This window comes from Malus sylvestris, chromosome 9 (genome assembly GCF_916048215.2).
Source record: "Malus sylvestris chromosome 9, drMalSylv7.2, whole genome shotgun sequence".
NCBI classification, from domain to species: Eukaryota; Viridiplantae; Streptophyta; class Magnoliopsida; order Rosales; family Rosaceae; genus Malus; species Malus sylvestris.
In genome coordinates, this window is record NC_062268.1 from 28800536 (window position 1) to 28810895 (window position 10360).

General features: G+C 37.6%; 1 protein-coding gene across 1 annotated transcript; it reads left to right on the forward strand.

The window, feature by feature from the left end:
• LOC126634083 (transcription factor TCP4-like) lies at positions 1–1778 on the forward strand. Its single transcript, XM_050304563.1, has 2 exons — positions 1–1301; positions 1487–1778. The coding sequence occupies exon 1, from the start codon at positions 226–228 to the stop codon at positions 1273–1275; it is 1050 nt and encodes a 349-aa protein (XP_050160520.1). The 5' UTR covers positions 1–225; the 3' UTR covers positions 1276–1301; positions 1487–1778.
• Positions 1779–10360: the final 8582 nt, after the last annotated feature.

Genomic DNA, 10360 nt, shown 5'->3' on the forward strand with positions numbered 1-10360 from the left:
AGGAATACAAGTGGAGTCAAATTTCTGTGCCTGTGAAGTGTGGCTTTTTGTAGCGTTTATTGGGGTTTGGAATCTTGATGGAGATTGCAATGCAGAGTTTTGGGGATCGGCGGCAGCAGCACAAGTATCAGAACTGTGACAGCAACGGCCACAGCTAGAGTAAAAGCAACGCAACCAATATAATTTGCAGAAAATAATGCAACACAAAAGGATAGAATAATTACAATGGGAATGAAGGGCTGTGGTGGAGAGATTGTGCAAGTCCAGGGCGGCCACATTGTTCGATCCACCGGACGCAAAGATCGTCACAGCAAGGTTTACACCGCCAAAGGCCCCAGAGACCGCCGTGTCCGGTTGTCCGCCCACACTGCCATCCAATTCTACGATGTTCAAGACCGTCTTGGATATGATAGACCCAGTAAAGCCGTCGACTGGCTCATCAAGAAAGCCAAATCTTCCATTGACAAGCTTGCTGAGCTTCCACCTTGGCATCCTATCACTACTAGTAACCATGCTGCCGAGGCTGATGATCCGTTTCGATCATCGAATCCAAATCCAAATCAAAATCCAAATGAAATGGTAATTGCAGCAGCTGAGCAGCAGTCAGAGTCCTCCGCCGGCTACAACTTTAACTTTGAGCTCCATAGGCAAAGGCAATCAGACAACGAATCGAACTTCAACATTCCGCCATCTCTGGACTCAGACAACATAGCTGACACTATGAAATCCTTCTTCCCCACAAACACTAGTAGCAACGCCGCTGCTGCTTCCTCCGTCGTCGATTTCCAAAGCTATGCACCCGATCCCCATCTTATTTCAACAACCACCCAAGACCTCGGCCTCTCTCTCCACTCTTTCCAAGACCAAAGCCTAAATATTCATCACAATCACACTCATACCCAGCAGTCCTCTCAAACCCTTTTCGCCGCCGCAATGGGAATTGGACTTGACTCCTCCAGTTATCAGAGAATGGTGGCATGGAGCAATGAAAACAGAGGACTTGATGGTGGCTTTGTATTCAACTCACACTCACACTCATATGCTCAGCCTCAGCCTCACCACCATGGGGGTACCCTTCAGTCCAGTTTTACGCCATCAGTTTCCGCCCGTGCTTGGCAGCAGCAGCAGCAGCACTCTTCAATCTTTGGCACCCGCTTCGGCGCCTCTAATGGTAGCTCGCCTGTCTTCTGCATTCAAGGAGAGGAGGCTGAGAACGGTGTTGTTTCAGATCGAACGGCTTCCACTTCCTCTCCCAATTCCACCCGCCAGCTTTGACATGATCCATCTTCAGTTCCCACTAGGTACGCCATTCCTTTGAGTTACCAAACGAGTTTTCAGTTTTCAGTAATTGGTTATCAAACGGCCCATACCAAATTCAAACTCTTGGCTGGCTTATTCATACAGTTCCTGTTTGCTACTTTAATTAGTTACTAAGCTTGTTGGCAGAAAACTAATAACATAACATTTTTCTTTCTTTTTTGTGCAGATTCTACCTAGTTAAGAAAGATTGAGTCCAACTGAATGATCTGCCGAGGAAGGAACAGAAAAGAAAAGTATCTGGTTTGGATTTCAAACATTCTTTTCTTCTTATTTTATATTAATTGGATTCCACTCTTGTTTTGCTTAAAATAATTTGATGGCAACTTACTGTTTATTTAAGTGGGGCTGATCTGTTCTGTTGGCTCAATTTTTTTTTTCTTTTTCTTTGAGAAAATGCTATGTTTTTAATTACTTGTAGTGGATGTGACACATGGTTATAGAACGAGGATGTTTCCGTACGTTATGGTTATTTTACTGCTTATGATCCAGACATAATGGTTCAAATGTTCTACAACAGAAATGTTGGTTCATGCTTTTTTCTTGGTAATTATCCACATAAAGGCAAGCACATGTTAGTCAATGGCTTTCTTCATCCTCGCCTGTTGTGGAAACTGGAAAGAAGCTTCCTTCCACAACCAAACTAACCTCCTTTCTGACATATGAAATCCTTTTAACCTTTTTTTTTTAAGATTTAGAAATACAGTCACTTGAGCCTTCATGAGTCCCTCGAGGAATACTTGGACCTGCTGAAGTTTGCTCGATCCCCATCAAATTGTTGAAATTCTAGCACTAGAAAAACAGGGACTGCAAGCCATGAACAAGCTCGAAGTTTGCCTATTACTTTAAGAATTCTTCACGTCCAATGGCTTACAGATGATTAGTATTGCAGCAAGGCATTTACCATGTCATCCTGTTGAATATTTCAAGAATATATATATATATATATATATATATATATATAATGATTTGGTGCTGCATTGTGCAGCATGTTTGTGGTGCTGCAGTGCGTAGCATGTGTACAGTCTACAACCCTTTATAAAAATGTTGGGTTTTATTCAACCTTTGTATATTTTGTTGAATGGTTGTAACTTTTGATTAAAAGACATGATGTTTACTCAAATTATATGAGTAGAATTAAAAGATATAATTAGTCAATATTTATTTTCTGAAAATTCTAAATAGAAGACATGTCTTTTGGATCAATACTTTTAAGAAGAGTTGTATATCTTCAACTATAATGAAAGGATTTGATGAACGGGTGCCTTAATGCCTATAAATACCTATTGTGGCATAATGTTTCACACACAATTTCATAAATTTATTTCTACATTTCTTGCTCTTTACCTTCTACCGCTAATGCTATAAATTCAGATTCCATAGTTAAATGTGCTATACATGTTTGCTTCTTCGAAGCCTAAGAAATTGCTCCTCCGACAATTATAAAAATCCACCCTGATGTAGACTTATTATCATTAATCCAACTTACATATGAATATCCTTCAAGTACTGCTGGAAACTCATAGTAAGTTAAACTCAGGTTAACAGTTCTTTTAAGATAACCAAAAATTATATTTATTGCTTTCCAATGAACAGTACCTAGATAACAAGTGTATCTAGAAAGTTTGCTTACTGCAAATGCGATATCTGTCCTGGTACAATGCATGGCATATATTAAACTTCTGATTACACTAGCATACTCAAGCTGTGCAATAGACCTACTAGAATTATTAAGCAAAGTTTCACTAGGGTCATAAGGGGTATTTGCTTCTTTTATTTGTAGATGTTTTAACTTAAGAAGCAATTTTTCTATATAATGTGACTGACACAAAGCGTAACCCTACTATGTTTCTTTACTTTAATTCCCAAGATAGTATCTACTTCATTCATGTCCTTCATCTTAAATTTTGAATTTAGATACTCTTTAGTTTCAGATACACCTGTCATGTTTGTACCAAAAATTAGCAAGTCGTCGACATATAAACATATAACAACACCATAATCATTTGTGAATTTAGAGTATATGCATTTATCAGCACTATTATGTCTAAATCCATACGCTAAAATGACAAAATCAAACTTATCATGCCATTGTTTTGGTGCTTGCTTCAATCCATATAACGACTTTACTAATTTACAAACCTTCTTTTCATTCCTAGTGAGAATAAACCCTTCTGGTTGTTCTATGTAGACTTCTTCATCTAAATCACCATTTAAAAATGTTGTTTTCACATCCATTTGATGCACATGAAAATTATATAAAAATGTCAATGCAAACAATATTCTAATTGATGTGAGCCTAGCTACTGGTGCATATGTATCGAAATAGTCTATTCCCTTTTTCTGCTTAAAACCCTTGGCTACTAGCCTGACTTTAAATGTTTGAATAGACCCATCTGTATTGTATTTTCTTCTAAATATCCACTTACAATCTATTGCTTTTGATCCTTGGGGCAAGTCTACTAAAACCCATGTTTGATTAGATATTAATGATTCAAATTCATCATCTATAGCCTCTTTCCAAAAGGCTGCATCTCTTGAAGTCAATGCTTCGCTTGGACTTTTAGGATAATCCTCAACATTCAACAATATGAGTATTTTCTTAAGAACCTTTGTTCTATTTCCTTTGACTAAAAATACAATAGATTGAGACGAAATAAAATTAGAGCCTAGAGTCTTTTTTTTTCTTACCCTTTGGCTTTTCCTTGGTTCATTAACAGTTTCAGACTGTTTTCTTTTCTCACATTGAGAATGACTAGTATACAGATTAGAGAAATGTGTTTGATCATTCTCTTTTCCAGACACTGAGTAGTTGTTATAAAATTTATTTTCTATAAATTCAACATCTCTAAACCCAACTATTGTATTTGTGTCTAAATTAAGTAACCTATATGCATTTGAATTTTCTGCATATCCTACAAATATGCTTTTAATTCCTCTTGGACCCAACTTGGATCTCTTAGGATCGAGTGCCTTATAAAAAGCTACACAATTCCATACTCTCAAATATGACAAATTTGGTTTTCTTTCTTTCCAAATTTTATATGGTGACACATGTGTCTTTGTAGATGTAATTCTATTGTGTATATGGCATGCAGAAAACAATGCTTCACCCTATAAATATTTTGGAGTATTAGCATTAATCATCATAGAATTAATCATTTCAGTGAGTGTCCTATTTTTTCTTTTTACGAAACCATTTTGTTGTGGTGTATAGGGTGCAGTTCTTTGATGTATAACATCATGCTCTTCACAAAAAATATCAAATTCAAGTGAAAAATATTCACCACCTCTATCACTACGAAGGCATTTAATTTTCCTTCCTTTTTGGTTTTCAACTTCAACTTTATATCGCTTAAAACACTCAAAAGCTTCATCTTTATTAGACAATAAATAAACATAAGTGACACACCCCGCCCCGAAGGAGGGCGTGCTGGCCGTCACGTGCAAGTGACGTAACCATTTGCACAGTGCGGAAGCTAAAAAGATAAATAGAATTACGAATAAATAAAAGCCGAAACACTAGCAATACTAGCTAAGAAATGATGCTAGTGCGAAACTTAGTGTATAAATACACATTCAGAGTAAAAAGAACGTCTAGTTGCAATCAAGTAGGACAATTACTAAGATATAACACCCGCAGGTAAATCCTATTTTGGTGAATTCTGTCAGGACACCGTTGGATTCCTCATGGCCACCAAACTCAGCTAATTAGAACCTGGAGGGGTGAAAAACAAAGTTGAGTGGGTCAGTAAAACAAATCTTTTCAAAGACAAAACATTTCTCAAAACGTGGTAACCCATCTCCGTAAAACCTGTAATTTTCCCAGGAATATAAAAATATAATTACTTATCTCAAAACCAGCTCAGAAATAGTGATATGTAAAGTATATGCCATGTCAAACTATATTTCATCATATCATATAAATATATCAGTGAAGTAAGTTCATCATAAATAATAACATGTCAATCGAGTGATCAGCCTGGCTGAAACTATAGCTTATAATTAATCTCATCAATCAATCTAGCCGGAGTCACCATAAGTAACCTGTATGGCACTACACTGTACACGAGTCGGTACCACTGAAATGGTCTGTACGACAGAACTGGGTGTAATATAGTTATGCTCATGCTATCCTCTCCTGATAGCTATGCGATAAATCGCTAGTCACCTACGTGTCGGAACCACTTATGAGTGGTCTGTACGACAAGACTGGGCACCTAAATTGGATCCAATGTGAGCATATAGTGCGGGGGTGACTAAATATATTTACAGGCCTGAATCACATTTCTGCTAAATCATAATCACCCTAGTGCAGGTTTATGAGATTTCAATCACATCAACTCAACAGTCTCATAATTTTAATTTATGAACTTACCTGGCACTTACCTGTGCGTCCGCATCACCAATCATGCATGTATGCAATTACTAATGCATAAATAAAATAGATATATATTTTGCATGGCATTTCATAATGCATTTCATATCACATTTCACTTAAATTGATTTTCTGGGAAAAATCTCATTTATATAGGTATATACGGAAAACAAAATTGCCCACTCACCTGAAGTTCGCCCTACAACTCCTTACCACAACACATCAAGGCGTCATGACAATCGGCGTCTAGAATAATCATCAAGACATGCCTCATAAATCATATCGATAGAATATAACTTATATAAAACACGTCACTACGTAGTTTGATCCGGAAGATCTGCAACTCAGATTTTCGATCTGAAACTTCCAGAGATCTACAATATACCTCTAGGACAACATCCTAAAATTTCATTTCCATCCAACGGTCGGATCTCCGTCAATTGGCAAAACCAAGTGACGGTTAACATTCAATCTTATGAACTTACAACTCCAATTCCGAAAGATCCGTAATTTGGATTCCTGATCCGTAAGTTCCTATAATCCTCAAATATTAAGTATTACAATGTATCCAAGTTTGGTGATGATCCAATGGCCGGATCGTCAATTCATATTTTGGCCTAACCACGTATCGTAACGAATTGAGGTTCGAATGATCATCATACGTCATTCATTCACCAAAAATGAAATTAGAGCATGAATTATGGCCTAAAAATATCTTTGGCGGCTCACTGGCCACGCGCCGCCGCACGAGCGGCCGTGGGTGGCGGTCGGGCGCCCCAACTCGCCGGAAAATCCAACTATTTCAAAAAATTACCAAAATTTATAGAAATGAAGATCTCAATGAGTAGAGTAAACTTTATACCTGTGGCCAAGGCCAATTTGTCCTGGAAAGGCTCCAATTTCATCAAACCCGTGAAGAACCCTAGAAATGGGTGTTTTCAATTCGACCTCCAAAACCACTCCGATGCTCCAACTAATGCTTGGGCTTTGTTGCAGGTCCTAAGGGAATGCTAATGGTGTTAGTAATTGAAAGAAAACGTTTCAAGATTTGAAGAATTTGTACACTAAGCAACCGCACACACCGTACGGTTTCATCCAATTTCAAGGCCAAATTCTTTGATTTTTGGGGTGTAATAGGAAGAGGGAAGATCATAGAGCGTTTTCCAAGTGATGGTTTGAAGTAAATCACCGGAAAAATGAAGAAATTTCGACAGAAACGGGTGGAAAACCCACTGGGTTGCGCGGGTCATGGGTTGAAAACCCATTTCTGTTCTTCTTGCTCCGCTTCTCGCCCTCTCTCCTTTCCTTCTTTCCCCTTCTCTGATTGGCCAGAAAATTCTTTCTCCTCTCCCCATTTGCCCAGCTTCTCTCCCAAAACTCTCCCGAAGCTGTCTTTTTCTTCCTTCTAGTTGGGCAGTTTTGCCCAATCCTCTTTCTTCTTTTCTCCACCAGTCACGCGCGAGCACACACACACACACAAAACCTTCCTTCATCTTTTTATTTTTATTTTCTTTCCCTTACATCTAAGCCAACCATTTCAGATTTCCTTTAATCTGGGCTATCCAAATGGCACACCAAATTTTTATAATAAAATTCATAAAATGCTCAAACTTCAAACTTTAAAATCTTTTTCGTTATAACTCCAAATCACTAACCGTCTACGCCCACGCTTCCGTAACGATGAGTACTACGAGGATATGACAAGAAAATAAATCTTAGATGGCACGACACAACTATTAACCTCAAATAATGCGCGTGCCTCAAAGGGCATTTTGTAAAATCTTTTATTAAAACTTTAAAAACTCTTAAAATCAGGGACGGGCTGTCACAATAAGTGAACTTAGAACAATCATCTATAAATGTGATAAAATATCTTTTTCCTCCTCTTGTTAAAATACCATTAAACTCACATATGTCAGAAACCTCATCTATATGAACATATGAAGTGGTGCCGCTTCTACCAAGAGTTGGGTTTTCTCTGGTAAATGTTCATGAAACCAAGATGAAGCACAAGGTCATTATAGTGCTTAATTAGTTAAAAAAAATCTTTAAGGAAATAAGATATATCATGTGTGTAGTGATTCTGGTTTAAACATAAGAATAGGTGGTTTAAACTTAGGTCACCATCGCATTCGTTATAACTTTGAATTACTTACACTAATTAAAGGTTTAATTCGAAAGACACCTTTATTGTATGTATGATTATATCAGTATGTTTTTTTATTAATTATAAAGAGAGAATTATTGTAATTGACACATCCCAACGCGAATTGTCCACTAAGACTCCGAATCGAGTTGTGATGGCCAACACCTGGAAGGTGACGAAGCCATAAAGTGTAGTGATGTGGAATATGTGAATAAAGTTAAACCTAAAAGTACCTAAATACGAGAGTGGGCTGTGAGCGGGAATGAACCCATTTCACACGTGACGTCAGAGAATAAGTAAAGTACAATAGAGTGGATTGAGAATCATACCATCGAAGGTAATCTCCAATACTAAGATTTGCCACGAATCCTCGTTGATAAGAAAGCTCAGCTATTACAACCTGGAGGGGTGAAAAAAAAAAAAAAGGGTGAGTAGGCCTGAAAATAAATTTTTAATAAAGACCTTCTAAAACGTTATAACCCCTCTCTGTAAAACCTGTATAGTTTCTAGAAAATCATACTACATATAAGTATGAAATCAAATACAAATCAACAATAAATCCAGAAATATTCCAAATCACTACATATCGGCAGCATCTTAATAAAATCAGGTGCTCATCAATCTATGCTGATACACGAGTCGAAGTTGCCTAATGCAACATGTACGACTCATAGATCCATTTGTGATAACACATGAGTCGGAGTTGCCTAATGCAACCAAGACGACTCATAGGCAACTTGTACGACAATGTTGGAGTTGCCTATTATTGCAACCTATACGACAGTGTCGAAGTTGCATAAAACATAAATATAGTCATGCCATAACTCAATCATTTCAAATAACACCATAAACTCACCTGAACTTACCTGCGCGTCCTGCGTTCACCTTAGGACTTCAAAGCATTCACAACAATTATATTTAGGTAATATGCATATGGATATGCCATGATGCAATCTAAAACTCAACCGTATCATAGTATTTTAGAATACATAAATATATATGACATGGCATAAAATGCATAAATCAATTTAAAAGCATTTGTAGAACTATTAATCATATATATATGATAAAAAAAGAAAATACCCACTCACCTGAGGGCTGCGCTACGACTCCCTAGCACGAACGATCGTCACCTGTGACTAAGGACAATTTGAACGGGAAAATCCCCAATTTCGCTTAAACCCATTGGAACCCTAGATTTGGGTGGCTTTCGATTCGACTTCTCCGGTGCTCCGCCACCTCCAAAGTTGTTTGGGCTTTGATCTAGTCCTTAAGGGGAGTTTAATGGTGGTAGTAATTGGAGGGAATCGTTTAACAAATGGTGGTTCTCGCCGCCATGGCTTCCGGACACCCATGACGAAATTCGTCATGCAACGGGACCAATCCGCTCGAATCTGTGATGATCAATGAAAGAGGAGGGATGTGATAATGTTTGCAGGTGTTGGAGGATCCTAATTCGGTGGGAAAAATGGTGGAGATCATCGGAAAAAGGCTCGGGGAGGTCGGGTCTAAACCGAGTCATAAAAGGGATGTCGGTACAAAGAGGGGCTCCAGTTCGCTGGGTCTCCCTCCCCTAATTTTCTTTCCTTTCTTCTCTTCCTGATTGGGCAGCTTCTTCCTCTCCCCTCTCCTAATTTGTCCATCTCCCTCCTTTTCTCTCTTGTTACTCTTCTCTCATTCTCTGATTGGGCAGCTTTGCCCAATCCTTCTCCTCTGTTTCTCCTCCTCCCCGATTCCCTTCTATTCCCCTCTTAGCCACTCACATGTGGCATAATAATTTAGTAGTATAAAATAATATAATATAATTAAAATAGTGATTTCTTCAAAGTACTTTTGGGTTTGTAGCTCCGTGAAACATTAACCATAACTCCAAATTCGCTTCTACTTGCGCCTACGCGTCCGTATCGTCGAGTACTTTAGGAATATGCTAAAAAAAAAATATTTCGTACGTTTCACTACATGTTGGTCAATGAAAGTCAAAACCTTCACCTCTAGGGCATCTTCGTAAATTCACACTTTTTAAATTTATAAAATTGTAGAACTAAGGATGTGTTGTCACAGTAATACTATTTTTATATATTCTTAGGGAAGGATTGTTGAATATTTCAAGAATATATATATATATATATATATATATATATATATATATATATATTATGATTTGGTGCTACAGTGTGCAGCATATGTGTGGTGCTGCAGTGTGCAGCATATGTGTGGTGCTGCAGTGCGCAACATGTGTACAGTTGGCAACCCTTTACAAAAAGGTTGGGTTTCATTCAACCTTTGTATATTTTGTTGAATGGTTGTAACTTTTGATTAAAAGACATGATGCTTACTCAAATTGTATGAGTAGAATTAAAAGATATAGTTAGTCAATATTTATGTTTTGAAAATTCTAAATAGAAGACATGTCTTTTGAATGAACACTTTTAAGAAGAGTTGTATATCTTCAACTAAAATGAAAAGACTCGATGAACGGGTGCCTTAATGCCTATAAATACCTATTGTGGCATAATGTT

What these genes read in the sequence shown, in the direction of transcription:
- LOC126634083 (XM_050304563.1), top strand. Translation starts at nt 226, where the DNA reads ATGGGAATGAAGGGCTGTGGTGGAGAGATTGTGCAAGTCCAGGGCGGC.